The sequence below is a fragment of the Tachypleus tridentatus genome, chromosome 3 (assembly GCF_004210375.1).
Source record: "Tachypleus tridentatus isolate NWPU-2018 chromosome 3, ASM421037v1, whole genome shotgun sequence".
Classification (NCBI taxonomy): domain Eukaryota; kingdom Metazoa; phylum Arthropoda; class Merostomata; order Xiphosura; family Limulidae; genus Tachypleus; species Tachypleus tridentatus.
The window spans coordinates 80,692,737-80,716,532 of record NC_134827.1 but is presented as its reverse complement, the minus strand read 5'-3'; the positions used below and the strand labels follow the sequence as shown (position 1 = coordinate 80,716,532).

Here is a 23,796-nt window from a genome sequence, read left to right as displayed (position 1 = left end):
TAAAGTCAAACTTACTAAGTAAGAAAACTAAAGTTAAGATTAACTGAGAGCAAGTACAATGGTTCTTGAGGCCTTATCACTTTCAGAACAAAGTAATAATAAAACAAAAATGTCACTTTTGGTATTGAACAACAAGCTTCTTGATCAGTGAATTGTTGGAAACATGAGATGCTGAAATGTTATTTTTACACACCTCTGATTGGGAATCCAAAATGGACACGTTTAAAGAAATGTAAAATAAACCGTCTACAATTTATGTGATTCTTTATCATAAATGTTAGGCCTATTGGCTTTCAATGCCTTGTACCCTTCAGCACTCCATCCATAATTTCTAAAGTGTTATACTGCATACATAAACAACATTTCCAAAATCCTTTATCTGTCATCATCTAAACTGATAGACAAATTCTAAAACTGAACACTGGTTGAAAACAAAATATGCTATATTTACATGTGATTTTGATTCCAAAATGAGGAAATTAAAAGATGTATGGAAATAAAAACATCTCCAGTTTACATTGTTTTTAACATAAATGTTAAGCTTTTAAATACAAGTACACTTCCTGTTGCTTTTCTTCTATCGAACCAGTGTTGTTATGGAATTCTGAATTTAAATGTAGGTTGGTTCTAAACTGATGATACCCAATTTATAATTTTTTTTTCTCCGTTAGATGTTAGCAAAATAATTATGTTGCTAAAACAATATAACTTCACATCTGAGAAAAGTGTTTAGGCCCAGGTAATTTGCAATAAGGCAGCAGATTATGTCATCTGATTCTGTGTTGAGCAGTATAACTACCATTAGCAATTTGTTACTCATTACTCAAAATAAAAGCAATAACATTACTATTACATATTACTTACATTTAATTATTCTTTCACACAAAAAACATCACACCAAAAAAATGACTTCGTGTCAAATTATTTGAAGAATACAAAGATTTATTAATGTTCATCACTATCACAACAATACAACCTTTGTTTCACCAAAAACTTACTTTGTCAATAAAGGACATGCATATTAGTTACATATTGGAATGTCAAAACACTTTTTTTTTATTACTAAACATATCATAATATTAGCAACTTAATCTCAAATCTCAAAATAATTCTAATATTTCTGATCGTAAAACTAAATTTTTGTCATTCTAATTTTCATCTCCAAGTAAAGCTATAAATAAAAACAAAACTCTTAACAGCAACAAGGAATATTACAATACAAAACAATAAACAAAAATTGTGGTTTATATTTGGGTTTAGAGTACTGTAATAATATGGGTTTAAACAAAGAGTTATTCTTCATTGTAATATTAGTACAGTAACATGTTACCCTCAATGTTGCTGGCTGTTACATTTTCTAATGAATTTATCATTATACATTTCACAACTTACTCTTGTTTTATTATAGTTTTCTTGACGTACATTCTGGACTGCATTGCAAAAGTCCCACCCATTCTTAAAATGTGTAGAACGTTCTTATGCACAAGGATCAACAATGCACTAGATGTGAATGTAATACTTGTGACTGATATTATTATTGCAAGCAAAATTTGGTGAATGTTCTAGAGTCTCATGTGATTCCTGTAAAAAGTGATTAGCTGAGAGACGGAGGAGAATATCATTGAACAGCTACAGTCAGTGTGCTATAGGCCTAGGATGTTATAATTGTGATAAATGTATATTAATTGGAAAACTACAGAACTGGGCCACAAGAATTTACAGATTTTGAATATCACAAACCATTAAACTACATAACTTTGGATATTACTATTTCTATCAGGACACCAGATACTGTTGTCAGCAAAAGTGTACAAATTCTCCAAGCTAGCTCGCCGTCAAAAGAAGTCTACAAGTGTATCAACAAAGAACAAATTTGCTCTCCGTGAACATTGATAAAAGATTCAGTTCCACACCAGACAGAAGACTCAGTGTGGTCTGATAAGTTCATAAATGTCTTGTATAGAAACCATCATTTGTAATAAGTATTAGTAATAACCATTTCTATAAACTGTATTGTTTATAGAATACAATATATATTTGTGTTAAAAAAGAAAATTTTGTGTATCAGTCTTGTTGGCAAATACCATAACTTTGACACACAAACATTTAATTAACTTCTAAATTAAAATTTCCAGTTATTTGAAATAATAATACAATAATATAACAAATTGGGGACCCATCCAGGATCTGAATCAGAAACAAAATTAAAACCATAATACAATTTACATTTTATCAGTGCCAACATGATTTGATCATGTCTGATTATCAAATTTTTCTTGAATCACCCCCCCCCCCCAAACAACCAGAAAAACATAATGAAACTGAACTGCATAAAGTTGCCAAAATTTTAGAATTAGAGGTTAAAAATAAATGATAAAAAATGATTTTCAAAAGTGCTTTGTTGCATTATTAATCAATGATGATTCGTTGTCTGAGGAAGCATTAAGAGAATACTCTAGTGTCTACACCAGCCAATCAGAGTAAGTGATAAAGTTAGAAATCCAATTAAAACTGAAACAAATTGAGCTTGAACAAGCTTGTGTTCAAACTGAGAGTTAAATAATTATTTATATGCTTGTATTACAAGCAAAAGTAATTATTTTTTTGTATAATAAATGTGTCACCATTATAATTGTAGGAATACTTGCTCTGATTCTTCTCAGAGGTGGGGTCTCTTTTGATTTATTAATTCCCTAATAAGACAGGGTTGTATGGTACATTTTCATGTAGAAGAATTGCATTAATTTTCAATGGCAGTTTGAAAACTGATATCATAAAAGAAAGTTAAAAATTCAAAGTTATCTGGTATTAAACCAAACATTTTAGAATTTTTAATTGCCTATTACATTATGCAATAAAATTTTTACTTTTTCTTGTTTCTTGGCAGAAAATGTAATTTCCCAATTGCTTATGCCCAAAGTAAATGGAAAAAACTATTTTCTCTTCAAACTTTGCTTTTGTGACCTGGGAGCATATAACAAAACATGATGGGAGACTATATTTGGGGACTGACACGTGAAAGTGATTTATATTACAGTCTCAAATCTCGAAAAACTACTCACTTCTAAACATTTTTGTATAACTTTACTATAAATACATATAAATCTTCATTCATATGTTGTTTTATTCAGACCTTATGTTAATGAAAATTTGCAAATTTGCCCGTTTTACATAGAAAATAGGTTAATTTCTAAGTTTCATTATCCAGGCCACAAAAGTAAAGTTTGAAGGGAATAATGGCCATCTTCTGTACTTTTACAGCACAAGAAATTAAAAAATAGCACATACTATCCAGGAACAAAATTTGTGTTACATAGTGTTATATATTAACCTTTAAAATATTTCAAAAATGATAATATAACAACAATATTACCTCATAAACAGAATTTCATTTAGCCAGCAGTGCATTCTACAATAAACAAGTCAGTAAAAACCTTATCAACATCCAGGAGACATTTACATAATTTAAATACACAATTGAATAAAACAACAACATACGATGTAACAGTAAGTTACACTGCATGATAGCGTGTGAAAAGGGCAGGTCCAAGAAAAAAGCCAAATTTCTGAATCTTGATAACACTTACGATAGCTTACAATTATCACTTCTTACTATTTTAATGAAACAAATTTTTTTCTTTGTCTATTAGGATTGTGACTTACCTGAATTTGGCCTTTTGTAACATCTAAACACAAATTTTCTTGGATTTCAACAAATCTTAATTCACTGAAAAACAAATTGAGCATTAAAGCTTGCAAATGAATCCTATAAACATTAAATTGAAATTATTTATATCCTTGTGTGTGTAAATGCATCTCAATTAAATCATTCATTGTTATCAGAACCTAAATCAAATATAACTGATTTATGCTATATAAAAATATTAGTATTTCTTGAGAGCCATTGCACCACAAACAAAATCTATTTGCATAACCAAGGGCAATATAAAACATAAACATCTACTTATAGTGTTTGTACATTTCCTAAAATTTGTCTCTTCAAAACTGTTTTGATCTAACTAGAAATTGTGTGTGTATGTATATAAATATTATAACCATAAATTTTTAAGCTATAAACAAAACACATTAACATGAAACAAAATACGCTGCATATTTTTAACAAGATCCTCAGATGCAAGCTACAACATGGGATTATAAAATGTATCCTAGGTTTTGGAGGTGACTGTGGAAGAAGGACCCACATTGCAGTGGGGATACACCATCTATCAGTCTTAACCTCCAATTGAAGTATCTTTAATTTCTGATTCTGTTGGATAAATAGTGTCAATAACAAGCAAATCCAGATATTTTTACTTTAACTCAGATATACTGATGATTTAATTAGCATAAATAATTCTGAAATATATAATGTTACTGACACCATTTATCCAACAGAATTAGAAACTGAAAATACTTCAATTTCTAATACAGATACACATTATTTAGCTTTAGAAGTTAATGTAATTCATAAAATGATATTAATACATATATTTTTGATAAATGTGTATTAAATAAATACAAAGAATGTAAAGTCAGAGAAACTACTAAAAATTATTTTTAGTTAAAAATTAGGTTATCTAAGAACTTGGCACTACTTTACGTAGATGTACACCTTAGGCCACATGTAAAAGCACAATAGTTACAGTAAACTATCACTTTACTGATTTCGTGTTAATGCCTCTACCATATTTGAGGAAGTAATGCTAACTTCAAGAGGTAAGTTTTTCTTACTTACCCACAAATGGTAGTATCTTATTTTCATTTTTATCATTTTCTTATTTATTTTTCATCATTTTATGTTTAACTTTTACTTATTCTTATTTTAACTTGAGAGAGCAGTCACCTTCCCACAACTGTCTGCATGCACTGAAGGGCTTGAGTATCCACATCTTGCTCTCCTAATCTCTAATTTTCTTATATAAGACTAGCAAATCGGAAGTTAAGACTGATATGGGTCCTACTTTCGCAGTCACCTCCAAAACCTAGGATACATTTTATAATCCCATGTTACAGCTTGTACCCTAGGATCCTTTTTAAAAATATGTAGCATATTTTGTTTCATGTTAATGTGTTTTGTTTATGGCTTGAAAATTTATGGCTATAATACAATTGATCAGAGGTTGGGATTTGCTGTTTTTCATGCAGTCCTTCTTCATGATTTTGTTTATTCATTTAACTTCATTTGGATGTAATTATTTAATTTCACTAAAATGTATATACATTAGACATACACACACATTTACAAATTACCTTTTCATAGATAATTTGAAATATAACAATACATTTAACAGTATAAATCACTATAAACATGTTACTTTAAACCAAAAATACTTCATCTGGCAAAATACTGGCAGTTTAATGAATCAAATGTTATAATTTTTTGTCCTGTCCAATAGGTACTTATCTTAACTCACATAAATACGTACTTATCTTAACTCACATAAATACGTACTTATCTTAACTCACATAAATACGTACTTATCTTAACTCACATAAATAGCTATTCTCATTAAGTGCTGTCTTCTACATGCAAATTTTTTTTGTGTGCATGCCACAAGTATTGAAGCTCCCACCCATTTGGAATTGACTAATTCTAATTTGCCTTGCATGCAAACCATGATGTGAAAAACTTCTAATAAGAGTGAGGCATCCTCTCTCAATGCACGAGACTCCCTCTATTCAATTCTAACAAACTATCACTTCGAGCATGGGCAGAAAATGAAAGCATTGGATTTTAGTGGGAAGAAAGTGTGAGAGGAGGTAAGTATCTATTGGAAATAAATTTTTAGTATAGGAATATTATAATTTCCAACACAGTGAGAAAGAACTACAGTAGGATATGGATCTGAAATATGTAATATTTGTTCATCTCAACCCAAGAAAACATAAAATAGGGTAAGATTAAAAGAATGTGCCCCCAGGTATAGATTGGCTTGGGTGCAACAAATCATACACAGCAAATCAATTGCATCTAAAACCCATCCTACTGGGAACCAATATCCATGAGGGTAGGATAAGGATCATACTCTTGATACATCAACTACAATCTAAAACCTGGAGAATGGGTACCAACATCCTTATGGAAAGAGGATAGTATCATCTTCACCTAATTTCCTGAGACAAGAAGGAATCTTGTATCCCCTGATCCATGATAACACAATGTGAAAAACTGATTGATCAATCTGGAAGCCTAACATCTGGCATTAAACAGATATCTACATAATGTAAACCATTTCACTTAAATTTAAAATGACAGGAACTGCCCCAATCACAAGAACATCTTCAGAATAAGAACTTCAAGAAATGGAATAACTGTAGTAATCTTTAAGTACCTTCATAATGACCCACAAGACAGATGGAGAAAAAAGTGTAAATGAGAGATGGATTAGATATTTATAACATGTGTGAGGACGTATGTTGCTTGATTCAGTTCTAAATCCAAAATCCAGCTACTGAAAACTAATGTCCACATGGGAATAGTATGAGGTATCTCAACTGGAAGTGTGAACTGCAAATTTGATGGTTCACTCTAATAGAACATGGGGGAAGGTATTTTGTCACCTATGCCAACAGAACACCACTGCCCTACTCTCTAATGAATGGCTTTATAATAATTAATATTTGAATTATTTATATGATATATTTGTATTTCATTAAAAGGAGAATGCTTCCATGGTCTACCATCCCAGTGACTTGGAACTAGAAAGTGGTAAGGACTTTCAAACCCCATTAAGAGAAAAGGGAAGGGAAGCACAGTGGAGAGTCTGGAGGAATGAAAATAGCTGAGACAGTGCAATTGGTGACCAATAAACCATATTTTGTAAAATACAAAATTATTCAATACAATGCATGGCAGGAATGGGCAACTATCCCCTTCTGCTTTACCCATGTAGCCCGCAGGTGAGTATGGTTTAGAACAGGCAAATTAATGAAGCAAACACATGCAAAGGATAAACCTACAAGTAATCTTGTGGAGCACCCCATCTCAGCAATGTGCAATTTAAGGCCATAGAAATCCTAACATGCAAGTCAACCTGATCTTACCCTGTGAATTTGAATGGCTAAAGAATAATTGGTCAGGCATCACTTGCCACAGAGTGGGATCCATACAAGGAGTAGAAATAAACCAAAAGAAAGAGACATAAAAGATATTTAATCAACATCTCACTATAGTCTGAAGAACTGATACGGGTGAAAGACGATAACCCAAAGAAGATACCATGATCCAGTGCAAATAGTGAGATATGAACATATAATGAATAGTTCACATGTCCAATTGAAAAATTTCCTCCAATGAACAACGAAGATTAGATGCCAATGAAAATGTAAGCTGTCTAGTTTGAAGAGAAGACACTTGGAATAAAATGTGGGAAGAAAATGGAAAATAATAACCCAATCAAAATAAAATCTGAGCCCAACATGTGACAGAGGTAGAAGAAAAATGATGAAGAGAGGATGTCTGCTAATGAATAGAGATGTGAGATTGGTCACCATGGAAAGAAGCTATGTGGGCAACATGTCAGTGAAAAGCACTTACAGAATATAGAAATCTATCTACATGAAACAGAAGATAAAGGAAGGAAATGGGAAAAAAAGGACAACAGCAAAATAAAGGAGTTATCCTCTCAAGCCACTGAAGTTTTGGGAAGGAATGAATGATCATATAAAGGAATATATATGTGGAATGATAAATAGTACATCAAACACTAACAACAAATAAGTTTGATCCCCAACATCTATAGCCTATGAAGAGAAAAGAAAGAAATTTTAAGGGAGAGGTGAAACAATGGGCTCAGACACAGTAATTTGAGGAAAGGCAAGATAAGACAGAGAAGGATCACATTAACATTTTAAACTAGAAGAACAGCCCACAAAGCATGGGACAAAGCACACTGATAACCCATGGTCAAGTGGACAGAAAGGATCAAGTGAGAAAATCCATAATATGAAGAACAGTGAATTGAGTGGGTGAAAACCCATAACCCAATGACTACAGGCAGAAAACTTTTCATTTACATTAATAAATCTCCCTCTAGGAAGTGTGAAAGGAACTAGCTAGTAAAGATGCTATCCACTGGAACAAACCACGTATGAGACATAGGACATGAAGGGATGGATGAAACACCAGTGGCAAAGAATGCAGAAGAAGGGATGAACTAAGAGGAAGAGGTAACAGAGAGGTAGTCTGAACCTGGAGTAGCTGCAGGAACCATGGCTGAACTGGTCAGTAAGGAGTGATCAGAATGAATTGACACAAAGTAGCATGGATGATCAAAATCACCCTGTGAAGAAAGTGCATGAGAGGACAGACATAAAGACATTTATTGGTCCAATTCTGACTGAAAGCATCTACAACTAGAACACATAGATGGTAAACAAGAAGCTAAAACAGAGGTGTTTTGATGTTGATGGACACACAGCAAACATACTGAGGTGAGGAGAACCCCTTTGGAGGAAAGCCACTGGAAAACAAGAGGATAAAGAGACCACTTTGTCTGGATGGAAAAGCCAACTGTCAAAAAGATTGAAAGCACCCAGAATATGACATGCAATGACACAAATATCAAGTGTGTGGGCTCATAAAAAGAGATCCAAAGTATGAAAAAATAGGGACTGAGAACAGGCATTGCCTTGGTGACTTAAATAAGCCATCAATGTAGAATATTCAGAATGTATCATTACCAGACAATTCCTGGCCAGATGGAGGAAATGAACCAGAGTATGATGTGTAGCTAAAAGCTTTAGGATGTTTATCTGATATGACCAATGTCCTGAAACTTCCTGTTCATCAAGCCTTGAAGTGATGCATCCATGAAAATGTGTAAATACGGATGAGTAAGAAGATGCAGGATAACTGGTAATGCATTAATCTTGTTGAACCACAAATGTAGATTGCAAAAATGTAACAAAAAGAGAAATAAAAGCCTTCAAATAGTCCTGCACAAAACTGCACTGATTGTGAAGAGGCCTCATGTATGTGTGACCTTATGACACATGGTTGCCATGGAAAACCACATCCCCCCAAAATATACAGAGTGAACACTAATGGTGTGGAGAGCTGAAAGCTTCACAGAATGAAATTGAAGAGGAGAAGATTGGGCTGAAACGAGATGGGTGTTGAAAAAAACATCCAAATGAACAAGATACTGGGTAGTCAACACGAAGGAATTTTCCAATTTGATTAACCAGCATATATGAGCTACCACCAGGAGCAGCCAATGAGTGTGGTGGTTGAATTCCTGTTCAGAACTAGCTAACAGCAGCCAATCAATAATGCAATGATGGAAACACAAGCTTTGAGCATGCAAGTGATGGGCAAATGCTTTGACAATACAACAGAAGAAAAACAAACCAAGGCTGAAGCAAGCTCAAAGGGCAGTACATGAAACTGATAAACCATTCCACGGTGAACAAATTGAAGATAGTTTCATGACTATGGGTGAAAAATGACAAACAGCCTGGAAGAAAGATGATGATCTGTTGGAATAGATAATCCTGAACAGCATCAGACAGATGTAGACTGGTAGTTAGATCACAAGGAAATGGGTACTTCAGATAAAGGAGGGGCAAAAGGAACTGTAGGACAGGTCCCTCAGGTAAAAAACACATGATCAATGGAGCTGTGGCATAAGGGGAACAAATCTGGACAAGTGAGCCCCCCACTGGACCACAGCCCACTACTACTTTTGGCAATGTGACCATTTACAAGTTTAAGAAACCCTGGATGGAAGAAGAGGTTGGTTGGTTGATTTAATGTTTTATGGCATAAAGCAGCTAGGATGTTTGTGCCAAACATCCAGTAAAAAGTTAAAAGTAAATTTAGTAAAATTCATAAAAGAAAATTAAGGTAAAAGAAAAAAAAAAGCATATAAATAGCATATAACCAATTTTTACATCTAGTCTACAACAGTAAGAGAAAAACTACAGTAATTCAAATTGTAAAGGACTTTCTGTAGCATAACAGTAAATATCATAACTCACCAGGAAGACTAAGAGTTAAGTAATAAAACCACCGTCAGTCACATGAAGTTCGCCTTTCCACTCCTGGTTCTGAATTATTTGACATTATAGCAATTTTCAAAAAGGAAAGTAATAATGTTTTAAAAGATGTGGAGCAAAATTATAATAATAACTTGCCAGGATGACTAATGTGTAGTTCAAACAGCAGCATAAGTCACCTGAAGTTGGCCTTTCCAGTCCTGGTTACGAATTACTTAATGTTATGGCCAGTTTCTAATTTCAAATCGAACTAGATAAACTGTAATTTTTAAAATAGAGCCACAATAAAAAGGTGTAAAGAATAAATGTAGAAACTTAAATGGCATTAAAAAGATGAATGGCATTTAAAAAACTAAAAACATTACCAAGGCAGACAGTGTCACAATTACCAATAATACTGTCTAACGTTATGGACAAACCTTAGGACAGAATATATTTAAAATGGTCCCGTCATTGAGAGTTGTAACAACAATAAGAAAGTAAAATGTTGCTTATTTTGATCTGAGTGTTACACAAACTACACACTGGTGCATGTTTCAGATAAAAGAAAACAATGAGTTAAAAAACTGTGACCAATGCATAGTCTAGTTAGAACAACTTCCTCTTTTAAATCCTTACAGAAGCAAGACAGCCAAAGTCCAATATAGGGTTTTATTTGGAAACGCTTGTTTTCATGTTGCTCACTCCAAGTTGACTGCCAGCTGGCATGGAGCCGAGCCCTAAATACATGTATGGAACAGGCATAGTGGTGATAGTGCCAGAGCAGATAGACTTAGGTGCTGTGTCAGCAAGCTCATTCTGCAAATACCAATGTGCCCCGGTATCCATAAAAAACTGGACAGAAGTAAGAAATGGGCCAGTTGGTTTTGAATTTTGGTGAGAACAGGGTGTGAACTAATGGGAAGCAATCCAAGGGCCAGTAGAAAACTAAATGAGTCAGTACAAATAGTGCAGTTTGAGTATTGCTTAGCTTCTATGTGATCCAGGACAAGAGAAATGGCATACAGTTCAGCAGTGAACACAAAAGCTGTAAAGGGGATTCTGCTTACAACCACAGAACCTCAACAAACCATGGACGAGCCGACACAGCCACCTGATTTCGAACCATCTGTATAAATAAGAATGGAAGGATGGTTTGAAAGATGTTCAGCAAATAGCAGACAGTATTTCCAATCAGGAGTGTCTACTTTTCTCAGATGACTTAAAGATAGGCCATAATTGGGGACTGTGAGAAGCCATGGTGGGATGGGTTGACCAGTGAATACAGCAATGGCATCCAAGGATAGACCCAATTCATCCAACTGTGTCTGGATACAAAGGCCAAAAGGAAAACACAGCCCCAGGTGAGATGCTTTGGTAAGGAATGAAGTTGCAAAGCATATAGTACAGACAGTTGCAAATGTCAGAGGTGCAAAGAAGGTTCATGAGACTATGTATAAGCTCTGAACTGGGGAAGTGCAGAAAGCCCCAGTGCAGAGCTGAAGTTCTTAATGATGAATAGGGTCCAGCATCTTTAAGGCCGATAATCTGGCAGAGTCATAGACCAGTGATCCATAGCAGAGTTTCGATCGAATAAGAGCACGATATATCTTTAACACAGAACATCAATCCACTCCCCAAGTGATAGAAGAGATAACACGGGAGATGTTAGTGCTCTTGTAAAATTGACCCGTAGCTGCTTGATGTGTGGTATAAAGGTAAAAGATAAGCCCCAAGAACTTTGTCTCAGGCACTGCAGGCAGCACAACTTCACCAATACAGAGTTCAGGATTGGTACAAATACCCCGCTGGTGGTAAAAGTGCATGCAAACGGGTTTAGAGAGAGAAAAGTTAAAGCCATTTGCTTAATATACCTTGTTGACTGACACGAGATGCAAAAGTCATCAATATAGAAGCCATTTGCAACAGTGAGAGGGAGTTGTTCAGTGATGGCATTAATTTTTATATTGAAAAGTGTGACACTCAAAACACAGCCTTGAGGGATTCCAAGTTCCTGTAGAAAAGAACGGGAAAGTGTCAAACCCACATGAAGTTGTAATCTCCTGTCCATTGAGAAATATTTAATAAAAATGGGCAAATGGCCAAGTAACCCATATATATCAAGATCTCGCAAAATGCCATACCTCCATGTTGTATCATAAGCCTTCTCAATGTCAAAGAATACTGATACAAGATGTCATTTGAGAAAGGCTTCTCTGATTGATGTTTCAAGTCAAATCAGGTGGTCCATAGTGGAGCACTGTCATCGGAACCCACACTGGGTGGGCAAGAAGAGGTTGTTTGATCTGAGAAACCAAACACAATGAGCATTACTAATCCTCTCTAAGGTCTTACACAGACAGTTTGTCAATGCAATTGAATGGTAGTTGAAATGAATCTTGAGATTCTTCCCAGACTTAGAGAAAGGTAGGATAACAGCCTGGTGCCAGGCATCAGGAAAAACATTCTCCTACCAGATCTGATTAAAAACAATCAGAAGAACAGAAAAAGAAGCAGGAGATAGATGGCACAGCATGCCATAGTGTACATTATCAGGTCCAACCAATGTACTGCCAGACTGATGAAGGGCCAGTTTGAGTTACACCAGTGTAAAGCGATGATTACAGTCATAGAGACAATCAGCTCAAAAGGAAAGAGGTGATTGCTCTGCCTGAGTTTGATGGCTAAGAAGGTGAAAGAAGAAGTAGAAGTGCTAGATACCTGGCAAAAACTTTCACCTAGAGTATCCGTGATGCTCCAGGTATCAGCTACTTCCTGGCCATCAGAGAGCAAGATCAAGAGGGGGACAGAATTATATTGCCCACTGACCTTTCGAATCTTGTCCCATATGACTTTGGAACTGGTGGTAGAAGATATGCTGGTTGTGAACTTAATCCAAGATTCCTTCTGACTTTGACGTCTTTCCCACTAAGCATGTGCATGGCCCCGCTGGAAAGCAATGCAGTTCGAGAATGTAGGATATCTACAGAAAGTATCCCAGGCCTGTTTTTGAGCCTTCCATGCCATGTGGCAGGCAGGATTCCACCATGGATGAGAATATAGTGGAAAATGTGTCAAGGTTTTAGGAATACACTGAGCAGCTGTTTGTATAATACAGTCAGTTACTGCTGCCACAGATGATGGCAGGATCAAGTTCTGAGAGAGTAGTGAAAGAGGGCCAGTTTGCCTGATCCAGCTTCTACCAGGGTATGCAGGTTGGGTGGCATCAACCACGGCCAATCTCTCTCAAAATTATAGGAAAATAATCACTGCCTCGTAGATTATTGTCAACCCTCCAAGAAAAATGGGAACAAATTAAGAGATCAATAGCAGTGATGGACTGACTAGGTGCATGGAAATAAGTAGAAGAACCAGTATTGAAAGGAGAAAGGTTGTGATCAGAGAGCATATGCTCTACAGAGCAACCCCTCCTATCAATATCAGCACTTCCCCAGAGGGGATGATGTCCATTAAAGCCCCCCAGGATGAAAAAGTGAAATGGCAACTGTTCAATGAGTGCATCAAGGTTTGATTGACCATATATCTCTCCAGGTGACAGGCAGAGAGAGCAAACAGTGATGGTATGGCCCAAGGAAACACGGATGGCTACAACCTCCAAGGGTGTGTCAAGTGGCAAAGACATGGTGGGCACATGCTGATCAACCAACAGGCACCCCTCCATGCACTCATCCATCACACAGCCTATCATTTCTGTACAAAGAAAATCACTGAAAGGTGACTGTATCGGCAGGTTTCAGAAATGTTTCCTGTAAGGAAAGACAAACGGGATGGTAGGAAGCAATCAATGTTTTAATGTCATTCAGATTAGAACATAAACCTCAACAGTTCCATTTTATCAAGGAAGTCATTTTTATTTACATGTAGGCAAACTGGGTGGAGAACCCTTCTATTTATGACCACATCTTTTTTTTTACTGTCATTATTTGAGGGTAGTCTATTGACCTCCATGGATCCTGCCCAGGGTCGATTTGGCAGGTCTTTCCTGTTGGAAGGGGATTCCAGTGATTGAGAATGTGAATAAATGATTGTTTTGCATCTTGGGGTGGGAGAAGAAGATGTATCCAAGGAAATGCCTGTACCTGGAACCAAAGGATGTGGATCTTGGGGTTTGTTGGAATGTATGTTAGGGACAGAGATAGGTGTTGAGGTTGATACATCAACGTTTTTAACCATGGAGATCAAAAGACTTTTCATTTGTTTTGAGAACAATTCTTTTGGAAGCACAGAGAGATCTGTCTGCACTTCCACTGTAGTTGTGAAACGAAGTGCAGCAGCATACATCCGAGATGAGGTGGTGGACAGCAATTTTCAAGCCTCAAGATAAGTAATGTTATGAATCGTTTTCAAATGCTGCACCTCTTTTTTTTTCCAACCAAGTAGGATGGGTGGGAGACATTGGAAATAATGCAATGAGGGTCCATTTCACACTCGTAGACATCATGGTCCTTGCCACTGCAACAAGCACACATCAAAGACCACGACACAACATCGTTCAGTAACCACACCACTGACACTGGAAACATCGGAGAGGGTTTGGAATATGTGGTCGTACTCTGCAATTAAGATAACATGCCTTGATGGCGGCAGGCGGACGTGATGACGTAAATATGAGAATGAGGACATTAGTCAGCATCATAATTCCATCTTTGCAAGTAGATATATGCCTCACTGCAGAAATTCCTTAGGTGGAGAAACCAGCAAGAATCTCTGACTCAGGGATGTTCTTCAAATTCCTCTCAACAATAACTCCTCATGATGAATTCAAAGTAGCGTGATGTGTAACCTCAATAGGTATATCCCCAATTGTCTTTGATTGCAAGAGGAGTTCACTGTGTTGAGGTGTGGATGTTTCCACCAATATGTCACCAGATCAAAGCTTCTCTACTGACTTTGGAGAGCCAGCAAGTCCCTCTTGTCCCTTCTGAATAAAAAAGGGAGACATTTGCCCTAAAGGTTTGTCTAAGTGAATGCAATATAAGAAAATGAGGTACAACAGGTGGTACAGACAGTAAGAATTGCTGCTCAGAATCATCAAGATGTGGTCATTTTCCTATAGACTGTTTTTTCACTATTTTATTAAGATTTTTAATTAGAGTATCCATAATAAAGAAAGGGAAATTTCGGTGCACACTGACCCCACCTATGAGGGGATGCACTACAATGTCAAACAAGGACACTGCAGCAGTGCCAGGGTTTCATGACCACTATACCCAAACACCAGCATCATATACAATGTCCACAACACCCACTGAGAACATCTAACACTGGTACTTGGTTGACCCTAGCCTGAGTGGACCAGCCGATTGACCACCTGTCTACAGGAATTCAAAGCCAAAGTGGTGTGCTAGAGTTGGACCCCTCAACCACCAGGATCCTCTGCTCCCCTTCACAGGTTGCCATGTGTGGCAAACACGTGGGTGGATGTTTAGATCCCAGAGGAGGTAAACTGAAAGAATAGGACCTTCCCTGGTAAGTCCCCTCACCACATACAGTAATCCACACAGAGGGGGGAGGAAGAGGTAAAGACTAAGAAGAACTAGGACAGAAAATAAGAAAAGAAGCCTGTCTCGGTTATGAGTGTGAAAAATGTGCAGCCAAAGTAGAAAGGGTACACTGTTGATGCAATGAATCCACATGTGACTTCAAAGTTTCAGGCACATCACTAAAAACAAATCACCACAGAAAAGGGGCCATACATAAGTCTCTGAGACAAGGAGATGGTAAAAACCTGGGACAAGACCATGTCTCTACCCAAGAGATCCCACAAAAAGAGAAGACACGTTTGTGACACAAGAGCTGAAGACAATAAACATGTATAAAGATTAGACAGACGCTTTCCTATGAAAAACCATTACGATTTCTGTGGATCACCTTAGAAAGCAAAAGGAAAACAGATAAATGCCAAAGAAGGGAAATAATAGTGAGACAGAAGTGGAAAACCTGGACATGGGATAAATATAAAGGAAAATTGGGGACTGCATCCCCCAAATAGGCAAAACTGATGCCAACTTCTGGGAATCAAAAAAAGGATAACCAGATTGATGATAAGCTAATGCAAACTTATCCATAGCCTGTGAAGTGCTAGAAATGATAGTGCCCTCAACCAACCGAGAAACAAAGTGCTCAGTATAGAAAGGAAGAGGGAAAAATCAAATACTGAGCTGAAAGGGCATTATACAAAAAAAGATAAATGAGGATCACGGAAAATTGGGGAAATGGACAAAACATCACTACCTGTGAAATAATGTCTAAACAATAAATATCAGGCCTAGCTGATTCTGCAAGAAGGATCTGTGAAGACACCACAAAACCCAATTGTGGAAAAAGGCTGTCAAAATATTTAACTGTCCAAACAGGTTCAGCTTGTTCAGAAAGAAGTGGGGCAGTTTCAGATGAAAGAAGTTGGCTTACATGATGATCAATCTCATGGTGGATAAAAACAAATGCAGTGATGAGTCTTCCCAATCTGCAGTCAGTGTGACGGTGCTTGTAAGAGATATGACACCCAAAGCAGTAACATTAACCTCAGAATTCATAGTTCAAAAATAAACTTAAACACATATGTTTCATAGAAAAAAACAATACGAGATTTTGAGAGAGAAAAAAAAAAGACTGGGAAATTAAAGTTAACTGATAAATTTGTCAACTGTATAAAGATTAAAAAACACAATAATGAAGAAATTCTACTTTGGAACCTACACTATTTTAGATTTTAAATAACACAAAAAATAAAAGCTTCTTGACACAAATACTGTCCAAATGAGAAGTGACAGTTTGGTAGAATTGATTAGAGGGAGTCACAAGTGTCAATAGAGTATGTTGCACTCTTATTGGTGGAGAGCTGTCAGATAATAATTTGCACTGGAATCAGTCAATTCCAAATGGGTGGGAGATTCAATACTTGTAGCATGCTCAAAATATTGTTTTGCATATATATAGGTCAGCACTGAATGAGAATAGCTATTTATGTGAGTGGAATGTACTGTACTAACGTTAATTACTATTTTATTAAATTAACTTAAAAGTTATAAATAGTTACCGTGTATGTAAAATGTTTTGATAATCATACATAAAATATATAACAAAATCAGGAAGAAATATCTTAAACATACACACAATATCCATTCTATCAGATGTAGCATACAGTGTAAGTGTAAATTCACAGCATTTTTTTTAATTTCCTGAACTAACAATTACACTTCTTTGATAGATTGTTCAGGCAGAGTATTCATGATGAAACTTTGTAGAGACATAAATGTAGAGGACAACATTTCAAAAGTCTTCCACCTTTTGTCTTCAGGTCAGTGTGTGTAAGGTGTTGTTGGTCTTTTATAGTGTCCTGGTGGATTGTGGATGAATGAAAGGTGGAAGACTTTCAAAACATCGTCCTCTACACTTATATCTCCACAACAGGCAGTTGCCATTCATTCTACAAACTTTCATGACTATTACAAATTTATTCTAACTATTAGCTACTCAAGTAACAACACTGTTTACCTATCTGCATAATTTCCAAGTCTAGATTCTTCCCACAGAGCATCACCTCCCTCGTGTTTCCCCCGGAGTGTCGCTTGTAATCCCTACATAGGTGAACAAACTGAGTGTTCAACAATAACACATCACTTCAAATATACTTCTAAAACCAGCAGCCATAGAAAAGAGTAGCAGATGTCCTTATAAATATGCTTATAACACTAAAATTATCTAAAATGAAAAATATTTGTTTCATGATAGATACAAACATCCAACACATCTGTTACATTAGTTAGTAATTATTCTCAGGGCTGAAAGGTCATTTCCAACAAACAGATAAAAAAAACCTTCTGCATTTACAGATACCTCAAACATCTATTAAATTAGTACAAACTTACTCCAAGATTGAATGAAGACTTTTAACAAACAGGTGAAAGAGAATTGTTATGTATTTGTGATAGATTTTTTATTGTATATCTGTTTTAATATCAATCTTTAAGTTAAATTTATATTTGAAAATGTGCATAACTTACAGTGTTAAATATGTATCACAAAATTCCCACCTGTTCACTAAAATTGTAGAAAATTCTCAAGTGTAACCATCAATAATTTTGTATGTGTGTGTATAAACACTGGTGTATCATTTATAATGCTGCATAAGCTCAAGATTTGAGACACTGTCCTCATTTCTATAAATATAAACAAAGCAAAGTGCCAAGTAAAATATATATATTATTGGTTTGCTATAGTTGGAGTGCTACAAACCTTGGAAGTCATAACTGTGATTATCTTTATTGATTATTACTCAGGAACTTCAGAAACTTGAATATTTACAAATTTTGAATGTTAAAATTATAATGCATTACATAGCATTAAATACAGGTAGCTAACATGGTTGTTATACAAGAAATTTGGTTTTCATAAAAGTCTCAGAAACCACACATTATAAATCAACATTCAAAGTCAGTTACAGAACTAAAAGAACAGAAACATATTAACATTAGAATTCACCAACTATTTTCATGTTAAATGTTCATAGCATCATTAATAACATACTCATCAGCCGGTGTACTTGTTAATGTTTACAGTACTGTTCAACAGCCACACACCACATTTTGTAAATTTAATTTTTATAGCACCACTGTCAAGTGGTCACTCATCAGCTGTTGTATTTTATAAATGTTTAAATCAATGTTAAGTGGTCACTCATCAGCTATTGTATTTTATAAATGTTTACATCAGTGTTAAGTATAAAAAAGAGCATACACAACCTTCATTATATTATTTCAATCATAATCTTTTAACCAATAATCTCAGAAATCTCGGAAATATTTAATTAAATATTGAAGAAGTACAAAGATAATCATAGAATTTCAAACCTACTGTGTAAAGAAAGCTTAAAAATTATATTTTTTTAAAGTCTTAATATGATAAAATGTCTACAAATCAGATAAAAGTGTATTCATAAACTTTCTCATGACACAAATTTTTCTAGTTTGTGTCAACAAAAGAAGACAATTAATTAATTTATATATGGGATATAGTACAGTTTTTAATGAAAGCACTTCCAACCAGGCAACACTCACCACAGAGTGAGATCCTACAAGTTTCATAATTTTCAAGTTTCCCTTTGTATTTGTAGAGGCTTTGAATGAAATCTTGTTACTGTGCCACATTAAATGGTTTGCTCCTTTATCAATGAAACACAACTTTAGAACAATTACATTATGATGTCACACCAGGCTAAATACAGTTTTTTGTAGAGGTTTCTTTCATTTGTAAACTGTTATTTGTGTACTAAATTACATCTGTTTTAAAGCTATGAAAATTTTCTTCAATGAGGAGAAATCAGATAACCTGAAAAATATAAACTCACACAGTTAGTCACATTGAATAAGTAAGAATGAAAACTCTGTTACAAGTTGAACACATTATAAAATTTGGTAAGAAAATAGTTTTGCTATTTTTAGGCATAAGTGGTTTCCCTAGACACAGGAATTATATATATACATATAAGCAAAGAACTTCTATAATTGAAGATTGCTTATAGATTAACAAAGGTATCTTAATGTTTGTTGTTGTTGTTTAAAATTATTATGTTTTTATTTTCTGGCACATATGCTGTGGTTTAATGAGTTACAGCATTTATGTTTGTCAACACAGGGGCGTTTTATTATGTTTATCAAACACGTTTACTGTTTCAGTATGTATGATGAGTGTAAAACATTATGATGACTGCACTTGTCACTGAATATTTCTTATATATTAATCCTTTTCAAAAAGAAGATGCAAATAAAAAGGCTTACTGGTTACTTACTTATTTCTGCAGTCATGATATTTTTTAAATAAAATATTTATTATCTTTATTGGTGATAGCTAAACACATTTTCATTATATAATTATCAATATTCTTGTAGAGAAATACTGCAAACTAAGAAAATAACAACATAATGTAACTATGGTAGTTAACATGAGCCATTTGATCTACAAATAGGAAATGTTCAGTTTAACATATAACTTGTAAGAAAATATTTTAGTCATAAAAATACATACTTTACATTTTGTGCAAGTGGCAACCTCCAAGAGAAGTGTATTATATAAGTAATACACTAAAACAGTAGACTCATTAAATTATTTTATTCAATTAACATACAACTTTGATTCACTCCATCCCTTCAAACAAGCACAAAATTTGGTTTACTAACTTCAATAAATACCATTAACTTCCAGTATCAACCTTATAAAGTTTTGTCTATTTAAATTAAAGTTGCACCTAAATTTCTGAATTCTATAAATATAAAACAACAGTCTTCTAACCTTATGAAATTTTGTCCACCTTAAACAATCATTACCAACACTGTGAAACTTTTCAAACATTAAATAAAGATTGACATCAAACATCATGGAAAGCTATCCCTACCAAACAAACTTTGTGAAAGTTTCTATTTAAAATTTAGATCATTGCACAAACTTAAGAAATGCCATCAAATGTTTTCTATGTAAAAACAAATATCACAATATATTTCTGTGAAATCTTAAATATGTTAACCAAAAGCAACCATAAACCTTATGCCTACATCAAATTTTAGGTTAGGACAGACCATTCTATTAGGTTGAGGAATAATTCGTGAGCGTTTTTAAATAATTTCATTCAAGCATTACATGCAAGACTATACAATACTTCAATGCATGAACACATTACACCCAAAACATTTATTATGATACTTTATTTCATGTAATACCTAGGTATATAGTATGCATTGTTTTAAATGAAATTGCAAGAAATTAAATGCGAAAAGCAGATGGTGTTGAAAATGCTCAATTTTGTCCACTTGACAGTCCATTTAATGAGCTGAAAATGAAAGCAAAAGTTAAAGACATATGAAAATCAAACACACCATCTATTAGAGCAAAAAATTATCTACCAAATGACATAAAATATTTTGCAAAAGCGTTTCATTTATGAAAATATTTGTTTAACTTGAAAAAAGGCTCACGAATTATTCTTCAACCCAATACATAAAATAAAGTCCACTATCCTGTACTGTCAAACCCTGTTCTAATACAGTAAAAACATGTCTACATGCAGCACAAAGTTCACTATCCAGTACCGTGAATACAGTATTGTTCATAAAACAAATATCATCCATCATTCAACTACAAAAATTTATAAAATAATGGTTACCATCCAATCTTGTGAATATTCATGAACATAAAAGATAACCATCTGAAACACACATTAGTCATTAAATTCAGTATATTGTATTTAAAGAGTATAGATCAACTAGCAGCCTGTATAAATATAAAGTATTTTCCCAAGTTACTGACAAGAAATATATGTAGTGAAATGTTATCAAGACACTTCATTCTATTAAACTTTTTGAGCTAATCAGTATATTTAATCAAATGATATTTATATCTAAAATGCTGCAAGTTTTTAATTTATGAAAAACTTAAACTGAGTAGATATTTACCTTATTAAAAGAAGTGACTAGTATGTGACAGGCCTGACAAGCTGAAACAGATTGTAGTTTTTCTGGGTCTATAGTCTTCGTGAAGCTTGACTGTGGTGGTTCATTTCCTGACACACCAGTTGAAAGCAGGATAAGAGCAGTAACTAACTGAGTTTGCATTTGTTTCCTTGCAACCCAAGAGGTACCTTTTTAATCTGAAATACATGTAAGCACAAAATAACACATCTTTTCAAAAACATATCAATTCAGTTATTAGTATGCTTGAAAAGTTGGAAGTTCAACAATTTATCAATGGTAATTCATTTTCTCATCCATGTTTCTTTCCTTAGACATTGCTTTTCATAAGGAATTGAGAAGTGACTAGATATTTCTATTCAATGATATTAACTGTTTTTTATTATTTATTTGTTTTTTTGAATTTTCATTTGTCTACAACATTTAACAAATTAAAACATAACATCAAAGTAACTTTCATAATTAATATTACATTTTTACATTAGTAACTGAACTATTAAATAACTAATCCCAAGTTTAGGACAAACTATATCAATAAAATAATTCTAAAAGCAAATAATATAATTAGAGCTGGGAATATTTTTTAAAAAATCCACAAAAACTGAATGAAAAACAAACAAACAATACAAGGAAAAGAAGCTAGCTTTATCCAAAATCTATGACCAAACTCAACTGGTCTGACAAAGCAAGAAAACCAGGAGTTTCTGAAAACTACAACCAAACTCAGATATCCCAAGACAAAATAACTTATTCAGCATTTTCTGAAATACACAATCAAACTCGTATGGCCTGATAGAAACAAGATAATTAGGATGCTCCAAATTGTTTTCATGGTGTCTATTAAAAACTTGTTCAGGTGAAAAAAAGTAATAAAAATACTTACTGTAGAAATTATAACATGTATGGCAATTCTCAAGTTAAATTACACCATGCACTATCACCATGTTATGAATTCAGTCACATCACGACCAATTATATTTTGCATCCAGCATTTTCACCGCAAACCATTTAGTACAATTTCTCCAGATAATGTACATATGCTGGTACAAGTATCAGAGGCAAGTTTAATTCTGAAATTATGAATGTAGCTTATTATTGAATTAAAATCAATTGAAAGAAACCGCAAAACTATACAGAATTTAAGATAAAATCTTAAGTAAATTACATTGTAAAATATTTTACTTTTAGTTTTACTAGTAGTAGTATTTTCATTTTACTTAGTTTTAACACAAGACACATAGCACTTTAGTTTAAATTAAAAATAAAATTGAACTCGAATAAGATTGAACATACAAAATTTTCACAAATTAGACTTACTCTACATAGGACTTTCTACCAAAAATATTTTATAGACATAGAGAAAAATATACGTACAATCACCGATTACCTAAGTAAAACATCACACATATACGAGTTAAATTAAAAGCCGTCCGCAACTTTTCTCAATAGGAAAACACTTTCCAATCATTGTTTACCACGACTTCTTGCTAGTAACGTCCTCTCGTGAGGAGCATCTTTTCTTCGGCATTTTAAAATAAAAATAATTAAAAACCAAGTACAATAATATCTACTAACATAACTCAAAATGGTATTTCTGCTGAGTTATTATCCCCCAATAGAACTATGTTTAAGTTTAAGTTTCGAAACTGGTTCATGGTTAATTTGAAACATTATTTTCTTTATTAAAAATTACTTTGAGCATAAATCTTGATGATGAGAAACCAACTCGAAATAAAAATGTATCTCAGAGGTCGAAACATGTTTTCTGCTTATTAATAAAAGTGTAAATACCCATGCCAGCCGTTCTGAGACACGTTGAGTATGATATTATATTTAACTTCAAGTTGTCTTGCGATTAGCACCAATGTTTATTTAATTAAACAGCGGTGTTTTCTTTTATTCGTAATTTATGGTGTTAAATTTAAACAACAAAATATACACAGGATTGCTGCGGGTTAATACTATAATATTTTTAAACGAGATTGCAACTTTAAATTTTAAAAACAATTAAATAAATCCGTTAATTTAGAGGTTATGCTTTCTTATTATTGTGTATTAGATAATAATTTATATATCTTCAGTACTTCTAGTTACAGTCATCACAGAAACATAGAGTAAGTTTCAGAGATATGATAGCGATTGTTTGTCTTAGTCAATATTAGATTGTTTTCCAATTTGATGGTTAGCCTTTGTAAAGGGTTTGTAAATGTAAAATAACTCAACGGAAAGCAAACATTATGATGAGCAAGAGCGGAAAAAAGAAGATTAAAACTGAATGCATTGGAAAGATGACATTGCAAAGAATATGATAATAGAAAGCTGTTTATTTTTATTT

General features: G+C 34.1%; 1 protein-coding gene across 4 annotated transcripts in view; it reads right to left on the bottom strand.

The window, feature by feature from the left end:
* LOC143247327 (protein disulfide isomerase Creld1-like) overlaps positions 1-22,974 on the bottom strand; it is a 29,582-nt gene extending 6,608 nt beyond the window's left edge. For 2 of the 4 annotated variants that reach the window (XM_076495179.1, XM_076495182.1), the window contains exons 1-4: positions 22,836-22,974; positions 21,447-21,640; positions 17,497-17,579; positions 3,664-3,727 (exon numbers count right to left, since the gene is read on the bottom strand). In XM_076495179.1, the coding sequence (XP_076351294.1) occupies positions 3,664-3,727; positions 17,497-17,579; positions 21,447-21,605 (306 nt within the window). In that variant the 5' untranslated portion in view covers positions 21,606-21,640; positions 22,836-22,974. Of the gene's footprint in view, positions 1-3,663; positions 3,728-17,496; positions 17,580-19,058; positions 19,330-21,446; positions 21,641-22,778 lie in introns of those variants that run through there. The other 2 variants (XM_076495180.1, XM_076495181.1) reach the window with 2 other exon arrangements.
* Positions 22,975-23,796: the final 822 nt, after the last annotated feature.